General features: G+C 33.4%; 1 protein-coding gene and 1 long non-coding RNA gene across 2 annotated transcripts; one reads left to right on the plus strand and one right to left on the minus strand.

The window, feature by feature from the left end:
* The first annotated feature begins 3,094 nt into the window (after positions 1–3,094).
* LOC135119816 (uncharacterized) lies at positions 3,095–3,796 on the plus strand. The gene is made up of 5 exons (XR_010278377.1): positions 3,095–3,215; positions 3,303–3,348; positions 3,404–3,514; positions 3,576–3,700; positions 3,755–3,796. It is a non-coding gene; the product is annotated as an uncharacterized LOC135119816 (long non-coding RNA).
* A 353-nt stretch (positions 3,797–4,149) lies between these two features.
* On the minus strand, positions 4,150–5,062 carry LOC135119817 (uncharacterized). Its single transcript, XM_064044209.1, has 6 exons — positions 4,961–5,062; positions 4,768–4,909; positions 4,586–4,701; positions 4,439–4,528; positions 4,319–4,380; positions 4,150–4,259 (listed from the first exon to the last, which is right to left on the minus strand). Exons 2-6 carry the CDS (start codon positions 4,815–4,817, stop codon positions 4,158–4,160), a joined length of 420 nt encoding a protein of 139 aa, XP_063900279.1. The 5' UTR covers positions 4,818–4,909; positions 4,961–5,062; the 3' UTR covers positions 4,150–4,157.
* Positions 5,063–16,124: the final 11,062 nt, after the last annotated feature.

The following is a 16,124-nucleotide window of genomic DNA, read 5'->3' on the forward strand; positions in this document are numbered from 1 at the left end:
AGAAAAAAAGTGTTACTAGCATGTGTAGTTCCAATAGTAAATTATGAAGGTATCTCCGTGTTAAAATGGAGTTGTTTCTTTTATGCCGACGTCGAACATTTGATCAACATTACTGGGATTATGGTTAATGAAAATTATCTCCAAATCTTAAAAATCAATGTGCAGCTTTCAAGAGGGCGATTTATCGGTAAAGTTTTAACTTCATGCAGGACAAATATCCTAAACACACCGCTCGGGTGTGCAAAACGTCCCTTGCCAGCAAAGAAGAGGAAAACCGCATCCAAATCATGGTATGCTCCCCCCCATCCCCCACCCCACCAAAGTCTGGACTCTAATCCGATCGAAAAATTATGGTTGAACTCAATAGAAAGTAAGAAAGGATCAAAGGATAAGTGTAGAGTTCTCCAGAGATTGGAGCGATATCTGGCAGGTATTCTTTGAGGAAACCAAAATTTAACTTTTTTTTTTTGATTTCCACAGTCTTAAAAATACGATTTTGCTGTAATATGGTTATCTGTTTATTAGAGAATATAACACAAGTAAACTTTTCTTTGGCTTGATTAAATTGCACCAAGTACTACCGCGTTTATTAACTTTTATCCGTAGTCTATACTTCCTTGAGCGATAGTGCATATCGGCTAATATGCAAAATATGCGCTTAACCTTGATAACAAATTATTTTTAAATCTATTTTAAAAAATTGAGTTACGCTAGTTAACTTATAATAAGGACTGCAATTAATACAAAAAACAGCCTTTTTAAAATGTTTACAGACGCTTCTTGTTATAAGGACCAAGCAGATTACATATGGGTCACAAATGTTTAATCTACAACACTTGCGGGGGTGTGTTTTACATAATCAAAAAATTAGTTGTATAAGAAACTATTGTTTTAATGTTTATAGGGCTTAATATGATTATATAGGTCAATAATGCTTTTAATCTTAATCACTTTAAAGAGAAAGAAGTACTGTAATAATCCTTTTGATAACCTGAATTTCGGCTAACCTGACTAATTACTAATAAAATAGTAAAGGGTTGGAATAACTTTAGTGGCATACAATCTAATGCTACACCTCGGATCCTTATGCTTCAATTTAGTTTAAAATATTTTTTGTTTTTTGTTAAAGTTTTAATATATCAACTGTTTCTGGGTTCTTGAGGGATCATGTAGTATTTAACAGGTTTTTCCTCTTTTATTGTCTTTAATTTTATTTCATCTTTATTTTTAGTGAAAAGTGCAGTGATATGTTTAGATTTAGCATCATAATAACATATTGGTAGTCAGCAAAAGAAGTCAAAACCCATCGCAAAATATATACATACAAAAGTTGACCAGGTAATAGAGTGCGATGGATATAACTAATTTGCTTACTTTCTTTTTTCTTCATTTTACATTTGACATGTATTTCGTACTGATGGGTCTTAAAGTGTTTAACTTTTGGGACAATGTTTTTAAGATACTTCTAGCTAATATGACCATAATTCTAGTGTTCTACGGGTGTCTTGGACTGGGTACAAGAAGGCCTTGAATCTAGAGGTTTGTTATTAGAGCGTACAGATCCCATTTTTAGAGATCCTTCTGCAACTTATATTTTGTTTTTTTTTTTATCGTAGCACGCATCGAGCCTAATTCTGTAGTGTATCCATTCTTACCTAATTTTCCTCCTGAGATTAGATGAAAGAAAAAAGGGCCGTAGACTACCTTGCCCTTATCTAGAACTTTTAATTAACCAGCTTGGTAAGATTATAAGTCTTCCATATTTTAAATGAATTTTTTTCAGTGTCTATCTTAAACCAAACAATTTTTGATAAAATGTGTATACACCGCAGAGACAATAACTAAATTCCGATTAGGGTTCGTGGCTTCTGGGCTTTTTAATAAACATACTTTGCCAAGGTGGCCTATCGTGCCACAAAAGGTGCACTGAGTTTTTAAAAAGGGACAATTACTTCGTAAACGACGGCCATTACAACCTTTGCATATGTAATTAGGAGACACGCGTCTGACAGTTGAATTTTTCTGTACTGTAAGGTGACGTTACCCTAAGTTATTGATTTCAAAGATGTAAATGCAGTTCCTTCTACCTTTTCTAGTCTCTGCTTGTAATAACGAATCTAAGGCATAAATATAGCTCAATTCGTTGGAATTATTGGTGTAATGTTGCCCTTGATATCTTGTCGTACTTGTATTCACCTCCACACCTGTAAATAAAAGTGGTTTGTATATAATCACGTAGTTTTATAGATATAAGGTGTTTAATCTTTTATAGTATAGTGCTCCTGAATTTCTCGAGCTAAGTGATCAAATCTATTAGCAAAGTGTTGAATAGTCTCTTCTTCTCCTTTCAAGTAATACGAAGGTTTCCCATTTTTACCATAACTGTAGCAAGTGATCTACGGCCACAAGTATTTTTTATTGCTTCAGTGACTGTTTCAGTCAGTGTAATATCGATATTGCCTATTTTGCTTTAAAATTCTTCATGTACGCTACCATAAAAATTAAGTCAGGTATGGTATGCCAAAGAAGGTCAAGGCCAGTTTGATGACAATTAGTCATTGACGAAGTTTTGAAGGTTCCCGGAGCATTTGAGCATTTCAGGTAGTAGAACCTGCTGGTGATTTCACATGCTTTTTTAATCATTGTATTAAAGATGTAGAAGCATGAGTTAAAGAATAAAGGCGCTAAAGATTGGAAAGAGTTTCAATTATTTAGTAGGGATGTAAAGAAGAATAAAAATAATAAATACGGAATTATTTGGAGTTTCACAAAAGAGTAGAAATAGAGAAAGATTGAAAGACAAAGTTATCCAGTAAAATATAATATGGAATGGAAAAGGAGATAAAATAGAAAAAGACAAAAAGAGCAAGCTCGTGCTTGTATTGTAATAAGAAGGCAAGCGAAAAAAGGCAGAGTAAGATTAAAAGGAAAGACAATAATTGAAGAAAAATCTGTTAGTACTTGCCTTCTCACACTCTTACGCACAAAACCCAGAAGGAGAAAGCATAAGAGATCGACTAAGCTACTATATACGCTTGCGTTTCACGCCTTTATATTTGTTGAGGTTTTACGTCAAACTATTCAATTGTTCACATTGCTGTAGTTTTGTTACGAGCTTCAAAGCTCAAGTAATATGACTTTGACTGTTATTACTTTAAACTCCTTTAAAAGAATTTGGGGACGTTATACTGGTTTTGGTTTTCATACTCATAAAAGTACTGATACAACAAATAATTTAGTTTACAAAGTTTGAAGTTTTGTTAGAGGTTACTTTTGTACAGAATGTTATTAACTTTCTTTAGGTACTTTTTCTATTGGAAGAACTCTTTCGCCTAAACTGCATTTAAGGTAAGTTAGCTCTTTAAATAAAAATTTTAAATTAAAAATTAGCAATTACCGGCAGGAATTTACATCCCGAGTCCTCTACATGCGAAGTAAACAAGCCAATTCCTTTTTCTAAAACTAAAGCCGCTTCCTTTAACATAACCGATTTAACTAAAAGCGACCGCGAAAAGTTCTTCGCATCTTTCCTCTTTTTTATATATATAAAAAAATAATACTTGTTTTTATCACAGAAGAAGAATTAATTGGGCCGGTTGGCTAAACATTTCAATATTGCTGCTTGTTTGTTATTGTATGTACTACGGCCAAGATCCTGACTGCGATCTTTTTCCTTTCATAACAAAGTTTGTTAAAACCGGTAGTTACCTGTGCATCTTGTCTAGAGAATACGTTTATAACTTGTTATGAATAGATTTGGAGCCTGAAATTTTATTTAATAAACGGGAATAAAAGGAAAATCTTCTTAAACAATAAAAATAAGAATGGAGATTTTTTTTGTAAGTATACTACACTTTCTTTTTTGTAAACACGCTTTTCTTGTAAAGAAACTAATTTGAATTATTAATAAATCGGTTTTATATAATTGAAGTATTGCTTAATTCATTCCGTTAAGGCTGCTTTATTTTGCTTTGATTATTTTAAGATGGGGAAATTAAGATAATTAAAAAATATAATCCCCAGCTTAACGAGTAAAAGAAGGAACCATTTTTTATTAAACGTAATGGTTTAAAATAAATAAATTTCATGAGTTGGTCCCTTTCAGTTATCAATGCAATTAATTTATATAGAAAAATTTATATGTTAGCAATTCTGCTTTATATAAACTTAGAACTAAGATATCCGTTCTTCTCAGGATTGGTATAAAAATCCAATAGTTTGTTTTTTGTAGGTGGAAATTCCTTAGGAAGAACCTTAAACTACTTAATAAGATAGTTAATTAAATCAAAATTATAGCGCAAAGCTCCGTAATCAGCACCTTTTCAGGCTTAAGCAAAGCCCGTAGCGTCAAGGGCGAGTAGTACTTCGCCACGATACGGCCTGCATAAGAGTAATTTAATTAAATAAATTTGAAAATTATATAAGAAGAGGGAGAAACCTCCGTTTCTTTCAACAGCTTCAATCGCTGTTTTAGAGGCAGCGGAAATTTCTATGTCTATTTTACTAACAAAGCCAAGAGCGCCGTCTCCTACAGACAAAAAGGTAACACAGAAGATATGTACTTCGTTAGAGATAAAAAAAAAACCTAAAAGTTTAACGCCATATTTTGTTCTACTACACAACTTGGAATCCTGCAATGTTTTCAAAGTTATTTTCTTCGAAGGATCAATCTTTCCTCTATCAATCCAGACTTGTAATTTCCTTGTAAAAAGTGTAGAGATTTAAAAGATAAAAATAATATTGCTCCATTCATTTAAATAGAGCAACCCGACATTAAGTCGTAGAAATTCTCCTTCTCTTGGTTTAGGCGAACGCATCTTAGGGATCAGCCTCCAAAAAGGGGTGTTCCCTCCTTGAAAACCAAGTTTATTTTTATGGTTAGGAGAATCTCCTCTACCACACTTTCCCCCTATACTAAAAAAATATATAACTTCTTCAACAAAGAAGGCATATTTGCAACCTCTGTTCCCTCTTCTCCTTATTTTCTTTTTACATTTTAAACTTGGAAGATTATTAAGAGCAATATCTGGAAGTTCTCTCAGCGCATCAATACTAGGTGGGCGCAAGGGAAGACGCATAACAAGAAAAATGGGAATATGATAATTTTCTGTATAAAAGTAGGTAAGTGGTATAGAGGTTAACAAAATATTACGTTACGAAAAAGCAAGGGGGAACGGGTTGGATATCATGTTGAGCAAGAGGACCCAAGCTACTTCTGTCCCATTTGAACTTTATCTCAAAAGGTTAGTAGCTTTTATTAATTATTATATAACCGTTAAAACAAAGTTCGAGGGGTATTAACATTAATTATTCCTAGAAAACTTCCTTAGTAACCTTTATGCCGAAACTTTTAAAACCATGTAATTCCTTAGTTTTAGTTAATATTGGTAAAAAATTATTCCACTAGTCAACAGCTTTGAGGACTTGGGGAGCACAAAATTTTTTACGAAAAGTTGTGTGCTTTCTAAAAATGTTTGGCTAGTTAGTTTATTCCATTATGATTATCTTTATAAAAAAAAAATTTATGTATATATTTTAATATATATAGTATGTTACTGAAAAGTACTAACTCTTCGTGCTTCGAGTTTTCTACCTGGCTACTTCGAACATAATAGAAATAAATAAATTTAATTCCATTGATTTTTTGTCCTATCAACTCAACATCATAAAGAGCGTTAATATCTAGTATATCTCTACCTTATTAAGATAAAACTTTTCAAAATATCCTTAAAAGACTATTAGTAACAATACTGTTCAGTACTAATTGTACGACATTAAAAGTAAAAATTATTATTAAGTTATAATGATAGTAGTAATAACAAAAATAAAAAATTATACAAAACAATAAAAATACAATACTGTTCAGTACTAATTGTACTACATTAAAAGTAAAAATTATTATTAAGTTATAATGATAGTAGTGATAACAAAAATAGAAAATTATTCAAAAAGAATAAAAATACAAGTGAATATATTTTATACAAATATAAATTTGATCAAATAAGCCAGAATTTTATACAATAAACCATCTTCATGAGTGCGATATGTATTGTGTGGTCTCAGTGCCTTAGGTCTTACCCCTTTTAAGAATTTGTGTATAATTACCACAATCAACAGAGTGCTCAACGCCTTACACCTTAAAAAATATAAGCGCATTCCATTCACTCAATTAAAAGAAAGTTGGTTAGAAAAGAAGTTAATAATCTTGATTGAGTTACTTCTCGGATAATTAATTATTTCTAATTATGTTCTTAATAAAGGGGCGCGTCTGTAACACTAAAACCGCTTATTTAAGTACATCACTCATGTTGCCGTGCCTTCATATCTAAACCTTACTGAAATTTTTTAACAATAATAGAGCAGCGAGTATATATGAAAAGATGAAAGTAAAAAAAAAGCACCTCTTTTACAATTTTCTCGTTCGACCTCTCTAATTATTAAAGTACACAATACATTCTTTACATAGAGATATTTATAAACCTATTAAAGGTGGATTGTACGTGCGCATTGTAATGTATCATTTTCTATAATTAATCATCACATACATGACTTGTTATTATATGCTTTGCGCACTTAATTTTTATATGAACTAAACTTACTTAACAAACCTGAAGTAAATATTTGGAAGTCTGTTTTCCCATGTAATTTTGTTGATTGCAGGATGCATTAGAGATAGGGCATTCGTGTTCTCTTCAACTATATGCCTGTTTTCCGCTTGTAATAAAGCCTTTGGTGCATAACGTTAATCCAGGATTTCTGGATTATTACTGTAATATTATTCTAGTGATATAACATCGTATTTAAATTCTTCTTAAACCCTGTGGTAAGGGCTATGATTTTATGTAAGTTCGTAATTTCACCAATATGCGGTAACAACCTCTTGGTTGTGCACTGTCCTTCTATTTGACTTGAGATGTGGTCCATGGTTGGCGAATTGTTATATATGGAATCCTCATCTTTCTTTCTTGCATTGCATATTTCATGTATTTTGCTCATGAATGTTACGAGTGACTTCCTTCCAAAAGCATTTACAACGTTTTAAATCATTTGTTCTGGAGCGGTCATTAGTAACTTTTCAGTTCTAGACTTAAGCTCGGGGTGTAGACTGTTCATTATGATTTGTATACTAACAACCGCCTTTTTTAAGTTTTTCTGAAGGAATGAGTTCAGGTTTTCCAATTTTTTCGTAGGGAAGAATATGTTATGGGTCCCTTGAGATATTAATGCTAACTTCACGTCTCAGTTACTGTCTTTAATGCGAAGCATCCCATAGAATTCGTCCATTACATGTTGCAGGTTGAAAAGAATTGCGTTTGTACTGCATAATTATAAATATCACTATATAGTGTCGCGAATAATAAAAGGTAAGTTAGCGGAAAAAATTAAAAAAATTAAAAAAAATGAAAATTTATTTAGTAAAAATTATTTTAAAGAGAAATAATTAAGGATTTATATGCAAATTGTAATATATATATATAGTCAAAAATTGGAAGAATAGATAAAAAAGATCCATATAAACATAGCTGAAGATCCTTAAGCCATGTGGCGGCTAGGCGCTGATAACGTAATAGAATGAAACAAAGAAACAAAGAATAGGGGTTAACTTTGTACACAAAATTTATTAAATTTTTGGGAAAATTAAAAAGGTTCGGAAGTATTCTTAATTACATGTAATTTGAGATTTTGGTAAATTTTTAGTTACCTTATTAATTAAGCATGTAGCATATTGTTATCTTCCTTAGCTTCTATTCAACCTATTGGTGCTACTTCTGTGTCTTTGCTACGATGCTTGTACTAAATTTTTTTAATCATATTAAATTTACCTAGATAAAAGCACTAGCATAAAATGTAAAAGGATATAACTAACTTTATGAAAACAGTGTACTTACTATAGGTATTTTAAACGAGAAAAACCTCGTATATAGAGACAGCTTCAAACCGTCTCGTTGCTTTCGCACGTCCTGTGCGGTCATTTAACTTACACATCTTACCTTTATTTTACTTTTTTGGCGCGGGACGTGCGAACCAACCTTGGCTCAGCTGTAACTGCAGTTATAGGTCCCTTGTGTTATATAGTTATACACATTGGCAGCTGCATAGGGCGACTACGTTATGGGTAGTCTCGCAGCTGGAGCAGACTGCTCCGTGGCGTACTTGAACCGTTGTGCAAGGTAGTGATCGGGACCTATCGGCCTTCGTTGAGTCATGTACATACTTTGACTTTAATAAACGATCGCCAAACCGCTTTCTTAATAAACAGTCATCGTACAAGCGCACGAACAAGATCGTGCCATGTAGTACGCACTCGCTACGTATGTTATTCCTAACGTGCTTTGGTAAACGTTCTATTATAATTAAAGTTGCTTGCCATATTGCACCAACATATGGAGTGCTATTCGGTCTCGCTAAGCAATCGGTGTTGCTTCCAAAGAATTAATATAATTTCGAAAAAAAGGAAAACTCTTACTCTCCCAATGAAGCGCACTGCACACCCACCACTGACGCTAAACTTTACAAAAAAAGTACATCGGTGAATAAACTGTCATGGCGTCCTCGTGTAACTACGTAGCGTCAAAGGTCTAGGTTGGGACTCCAACTTTCTATCGTTTACATTGTGCCCCAAAGCAGACCCTGGTTGCTTAACAAACGACACTTGTACGTTTGTTCACCGGCTAACCACGATATAAGCGTTTCCGCCTGGCCTACGTTTCGTAGGCAAACAGTCTCCTTGCTTTAAATGAGAAAAAAAGATACTAAGTGACTATTTGAGCTTTTAGTCTCTTTTACACACGCCCTTTAGATGTTAAGCATCTAATAAACTATCCTATTAAGAATTATTGAGGACACTCTGTTCGGCCCTGTAGGCCAAAATAAACATATTAAACCTGATCTCTAATCAAAAAAGCTTAAACTTCTTACAACAATACGGACTGAAAGAACGCCAAAAACAAAAGAACAAAACTTGTTATTTATTAAGGTTAAAGTGAAATATATATATAATTTTAATACTAACCATGATAGATTAAACCTACCAGTTAAAATTAATTAAACCGCAAAGCGCATCCCCTCAGTTGTATGGAATCTATCTTATTTAACTGCGCACTGAAAGTGCATCATACCATCAACCCCCCCCCACCCAACCCTTACAATACGCACAAACCCTATTGACTCCGTTAATTTCTGTTAATTTTTAAATCGCTTAAGGTTTTAGTGAGCGCGTCAGCCAGCATCCTCACTTCTTCAGTATCAAAGAAATCACCTCATCAGCCAACTATTCCTTAACTAACTGTAATTTCACGTTGCAATATATATACAGGGTTGATTACCTATCTTAAATGTTTGCTGGTGACAATAAAACCACATTTCGTTTAAATGGGTTTGTATCCACCTAACATTGCGGACACAGAAAAGAGAGCGAAATATTCCGCTTCCGCAGAGAAAAAGTCAGTAATTGTTTGTCTTTTCGATTCTTAAACAACTGGACACCCGTCTAAGAATATTAAATCCCTTCCTGCTTCTTTTCTCATTTTCAGAGGCAAAACTAACATCTAAGGATATATTGAAAGTAAGCTCACTCCCTTTTAAAGCGATTAATATTAAATCCTTTTTTTGTCCCAGAGATATCTAAGTATCTGCTTTCCTGACTTCCAGTATTCCACGCCATAACCTTAAAATGCTGAGCAAATTTACAGTAAAGCAATGTCGGACATAGTTCCATTATCTAAATATTATAAAGATCTACAAGTTCAATTAAGGACAGAAGAAGGTTATACTTAGACGTCACCCGAGGAAAAAGACGTAGTTTAGAATATTTCAAACTCTCGCCAAGTATAGTCAATAGCGGTTTGTCTGATCAAAACTTATAGGTGTAGATGTTTACGTTATGCCACCTTATGAATTGTCACTATTTCTTTATAGCCAAACCCAATATTCCCAACAATTCCTCGTTGGTAAGGATGCGGAGGTTATCCACGTAAAAGATAGCAAGATACCTCAGACGCCCCTAACCCTTGTAAAATAAGCATAGCTCAAGTTCGGATTACGTGGGTTCACATTTTTTCGACCCTTTCGCAATGAGTTCGAACCAGAAACCTTCCAGGTTGTTTTGTCCCATAAAGAGCCCTATTTAATTGTAAGTGAAACCCTATGGGTATTTTAACTGCAAGGTCAACATTATTATAGGCATTTTTTAAGTCAAATTGTATTTGTCGCAACCTGTTAATACGCTACTGTCATTAATAGCCTGATAGTTTTCTTGGATACAAGGAGCTCGTGGTCTCATATTAACCGACTCCCCTAATTTAATTAATCCCCCCTAAAATCATATCCTTGTCTTGTACGAACCATTTTTCTATTGTTATAGAAAAACACGTGGTACCCTTTAAATTTTTCTCATTACAGTATTATGTTCCACGTGTTTTGTCTATTTAACACAAAGTTCGTGAGTCATCGCTTTGCACCACTTCTCGTCCTTCAGAGATTCAAGTGTTACTAGGAAGGACACAGGATCTTATAGTCGCAGTTATTACTATAGGTTTTATTTCATCTGGCTTAATATCCTCATAAATTTCTCCGCTACTGAAAGTCGTTTTCTTTTTATCTAAGTTATAGCTTCAATGAATAACGTAGGCTTTCCAATTACGTTATACTCTTCATGAACCTTTTTGTTCTCATAAAACTTGGAGTCATCACTAGAAGATGGTGTGTCTTCTTCTTCGTCATAGGCTCTTATATTGCTCCTTAAAAAGGGCTTTTCTAAGTTTCTTGAGATTCTTCAACTTCGCTTTTCCAATTCGCTACCTTCTGAATTATCGGAATTGTAGCAATCATCCTTGCAGACCTCATCGCCCTTTCCGAAACTATTATTTGGCTTGCAACTTGATGCTGTTCTCTCAAGTTCCTACTGCTGACAAGTTTGAGCTTGTAATGGCTATAAATCCTCTACAAGTTTCGCAGGCTTTCGGTGTGGGACCTAAAAGGATATTCTGTACTATTATTAGTAAGCTTGAGGCTTAATCTCGGGATAATAAACTATCGAACCAAATTTCCTTAGCTTATCTTGTCTAAGAGTCCTAGAAAAAAAACCTTCTCTCGCTTTTAAAGTCATTTATAATGATTGCAGGTTAAGTCATTGCTTTCCCCCGAAAGGCTCAATTGCGCTCCTGTTTACAAGGTCTTAGTCATTGACTTTTTTAGTATATTTCGGCTATCGCATTGAGAGAGGGAGTATATAGCGACGCGTATGTAGGTGGATACATTCAATTTTTTACATTTTTCACCCTATTATTAGAAATAAATACTCTCTTTTCTAAACATATTCGCTTAACGCCCTACCTACCTCCTAGGACGTGATCTAAAAACTCGCCCATTTTAACATAAGCTTTACTCTTATCCTTAAGGATCAAAATCCAGGCAAAGCGTGTACGCTTACAAACTATCGACATCGCATATTCACCACCGTTAAGGGAAGAGGGATAAGGCCCATGAAGGCTCAGATTTAATTCTTCATATGTTTCTAAATGGCTTTAGTCGAATTTTACATTTCTCCCTACTTTAAATCTTAGTCAGATTCGATTCAGCCCAAGCGTTACATACAATAATAACCATACTATCTTTACATTGAAGTTTGCTTCCTTTTATTACTTTAATAAGTTCAATAAGGCTCAAATGTATTAGAATTCATGACGTTCATACTTTTTTTTTCAAGCTACGTTAACCAATACTACCATTACCTTTTCTCTCGGCGGTAATTTTTAACGATAACCTAAACTATTTCGATTAATCTTCACAGTCATCCATAAGTAAAACTTTTTATTAAATAAAACTGCCTTCTTGTATTACGCAGCTTACCAACACTCAAGAATTAACGAAAGACACTTTTTTGACCCAAGAGCTAGTGACCATATCCTTAAAAGCAAAATATATTTTAAAAATTTTGGGCCCCCTCTAAAGGAATAGTCAAAAGCTTGACAACTAAAGTTATTCCAGTCGGCGAAGGAAAGTATTGCGAGGCAAAGACTTTATACCACCTAGGTCTTCTAAAAATTATTGAGATAAATTGTAGACAAAATAAAATGATTCCCAGGGTTTTTATGAACTATAAACTAGAACTGCCTGTGTAAGTGCGAAATGTGGATTAGAAATTTTGCTTTTACAATGTCTTCCGATTTGGCTAATGTTTCTGGACTTGAAGCATTTCTCGCCCTTAAAAAAGATTGTGTCTTCTCTGTGGCCAAGCTTTCTATATCTGTAACAGACTTCACTTTTTTTTTAAAATAAGGTCGTTACCCTTATTTTTTTTTTTTATATTTTGAATTGGTGTTTCTCTCAAAGTTGTTAGACTAAGCGAGTTTGATCAGAATGGAATAATTTATATTCTCCGCAAAAGTACTCTTCTGTATCAATGTATTACCCTTAAAGACCTTCCACAGTCTCCTTATAGTAATTCCGTTATAAATCGATCAAATTTCACTGAATCAGTGACACATTATCGGAGAATATGCTACCCACCAGCTTATTGAACCCCTGTCTTCATATTCAATACTCTCACGTGCTTCATCGTAATATCAAATGATTCCCTTTTTAGAGCAATTTTGCTCGCTGGGTTTTACAATCTAAGACGACTCAACTGCCTCTCATAAAAATTTTACTTCGTTTATTATGACTTCTATTTCGTTTTTATCTCTTTTTCTCTAAGTTATTCCTATCTAATGCTGCTAACTACAGTACCCCTAAAAAGAACCTTTATTCTCTGTTCGCTGAATGTTGAAACATAGAGCGCTTCTGAGGCTTCTTTTCTATTAAATTAAGCAATAAATTGAATTTTTCAATTGAGATAACCTTTTTGTTCTATAAGTTTTTGATTTAGGATGAATACCCATTTTTTTATCGGTTGAGCAACAGAACTCTTCTTGTGTCTAGATTTACCGCCACACCAATAGAGGGCCCCCCACTTGACGAGCGATTAATCCTTTATAAAGAGGGGCGTTGCAACAGGAGCGCCGTTTGTTCATTACAATGCTAGGTATTAAGCAATTAATTATAAAAGTAGAGCTCAGGTACAAACCATAGGATGGTGCACGCTAACGTTGTCCGCGCAGTGCACTTAAAAGTTTATAGTATTCTTAATAGCGTCAGAGCTTATTTTAGACTCACGCTTGCTTGTACTCTATCGCTTTGTCGAGAGTTCAATAACCCTTTTTTTTTTTTACCGTTCGAGCGCCAGGAGGTACCTTCTATAAATAATTAATTAAAAAACTGTTTACTTTCTCAGCGCGTGTAACGCATGCAAAAGTTTAAACTTACCATGTAATATTAGTAGTTGAGAAGTATACCTTTGATGCATTATAAAAAGCAACATTAAAATTATTAAAAAAAGGATTATATAAAAAATTTATAATATAAGTGACCTGCAACCTTATGAACCTACAATGAAAACAAGACAACTATTGTTAGACTCTAATAAATAGTAGTCATTAAAATAAGCGCTGTTGCGTAAAAACAGCGATGAGGTGATCATAAATCTTTCTTACTATTGCTGCATGCAAAATAAAAGAATTTTTTTCTTATTGCTGCCTTCGTATTGCTTTGTCCTTCTCTTTATACATTAATCTCTGTGATCTACTCAAAATTTCTAGAGATAATGAAAGGATGAGGGAATTGTTTAAACTCTATTTGAGTACGGTTGCAACTTTTTCTTTGCTATATAGTTGTAATACATATGCTTATTATAAAAGTTATGGTTAGGGTTATAGTTTGAACATTTTAAAGTAAAGAAATATCGTTTATGTTAATCAGATTATTAGCTTGTTTTATGGCCTTGTATACTCAGAAAGAATGCGAATTCTTAACTAATTTTTAATAAGTAACTTAAAAAAAAGTTTCGTTTACAAGGCTCTTTTAAAAAACTCAAAGTAGGGCTCATACAACTAGCTCCAGAAAAATTCATATCTTTTTTGGAAACAAAAAAAAAAAAGTTTTTGTTTTGCTATAAATCCACGAGGTGATGTTCAATTTAAATTTTATCGTTTTCCTTACTATTTGACGCTTCAAGTATGAGAACAAGAACTAATTTAAAAATCCCCTACAATTTTTAATGCTACTCAGGCTGGTCATGCAATAATTAGTTATTCAGCGACTGAAATAATTGCAAGAGCAGCGACCACAACCGACATTCGGCAACTACTACCAGTTTTGGAACGGACCGTCAAAGGATCTGGAAACCATCTGTAATAGTTTTTTAGCTTACTACGAGTCGCCACGTACAAATATTGTTCTAGATGCTAAGTAACACTAATTAATGCTGCGTCGTTAGTGGAATCGCAGCACTAAATAGCACTGCAAACTCAAAGCTAGTCTAGTTGAGCGAAGTGGAACCATAAGTTTAACAGGGGTAGTGGCTTGATTGCATTACTTTTAAAACCCTGTTTTGTCATTCAATGTTGTAATATTGTCCTTGAATACTATGCGCAACACAGTCGAGTTACACGACGAACGCGGACGGAGAGTTCTAGGAAGCACCTAATGAGGCATAATGGACATAATAGATATTACCTTTTTAAAGGATATTATACGCCTTCTAAAAAGTATCGAGGCGAAGAGTCAAAGGATCACTTGTCTGTCCCGCTCGAATTGAGCAAAGATAAAGAGGCTTAAAAGACACGAAGATTTTCGTGCTGTTTACTAAAGACACCGCGACCGACCTCTGAGTCTAGTAAATCACGAGTCAGCACCATGTTGGCGGAGGTTGACGCACATTCCTCCTTACCTGAGTTTCATATAAGAAATAAAGGTCAGTAAATGATCCAGCAACTTCTTTGCCTGGACGAGTAGAAGTCACTATCGCTGACTATAGATATCAAGAAGACTTCTAATTGAGTATGGCGCGAAGGGTCTGCAACGCAAACCGCAAACAATCACTAGGAAAAGCTATTTCTTAAGTTTCTCCCACAGAGGCCGTGAAGCTACTAGTGAAGAAAAACCTTCGTAAGTTTGTATTTATTGATTTAAAACAAGAGTTCGATTTGCTACATTGAATAGTAAAATAAATTTTTAGAGTGCTTAAAGCTTCCCTTACGGGGTGTTTACTTTAATTTTAGCTCCACAAATTTTCGGCTTTCTTAGAAGCTTCCTCTTAGTGTAATGGCATATTTGCTAAAGCAATAGTTACTGCTTTAGCTATGCAACAACAAACATTTTAATCAACCGGATATCCCGTTTTACTTAATGTCGGTTTATATTTTTATAACTGAGGGAAATAAATCTGGTTGAAAAAATTGTCGGTAAAACCACCCTTATAATAGTTTAACCTACAGAATAAGCTTTTTAACTTATAAGATGAATGAGTGTTGACCTATAATATTATTAAAAAACCTTTTTTTTAAAAGCCTACAACTTTTAATTTAATAATTTCTACTTTTAACCTCTTTGCAACATAATAAGAGGCTCTTGTAAGTTCTAAAAAATTGTTTGTATTTTAGTAATAAAAAAAATTATATTAAAAAAGATTAATCAGATAAAGTGGCCAGTAATAAAAATCATTTAACATTGGCTACAAATAATAAGTTATATTAATAATATTTAATCTATCAGTTAGAGAGATAGTATTATATAGTAATTATTAATTTAAGTAAAATATAATATTTTTAAAATCACTTTTTTAGTTCTAATGCATTCGACCTAGTTTTATAAGGCTAAAAACAGTTACTATTATTCAATTTCGATTAAAGTTAGCAAATGTTATAAATTAAGACAGCCAAAAATATATATAACACTAGTTAATAAAATAGATGGATTATTGCTTATATAAGGATTTTAATTGTTTTATTATTAAATGGTGATATTATAACTATATCCATTCTTTTTAAAAATTGTTTCGTTCTCTGTAGACCATAGAAAGTGATAATTTTTCACGGTCCTATAAAAAAATTTAGTTATTGTTTATCCCTTTTATCACAAAAAAAATTACTTAGCGCTATTGCTGGGTCAAAGTCTATGCCATCCTTTACAAGATGTACGCTCATAAAAGCTATAGAGTGCAAAGACCAGAGAGCTCATGTAATATATGGACTTAAAATTTAATAATTTGCTTTTCTATATTGTACCTTAACTGACTAAATAAATAT

This window comes from Zophobas morio, unplaced genomic scaffold (assembly GCF_036711695.1).
Source record: "Zophobas morio isolate AGI-343-1 ecotype UQ-CSIRO unplaced genomic scaffold, CSIRO_AGI_Zmor_V1 ptg000308l, whole genome shotgun sequence".
Taxonomy (NCBI): Eukaryota; Metazoa; Arthropoda; class Insecta; order Coleoptera; family Tenebrionidae; genus Zophobas; species Zophobas morio.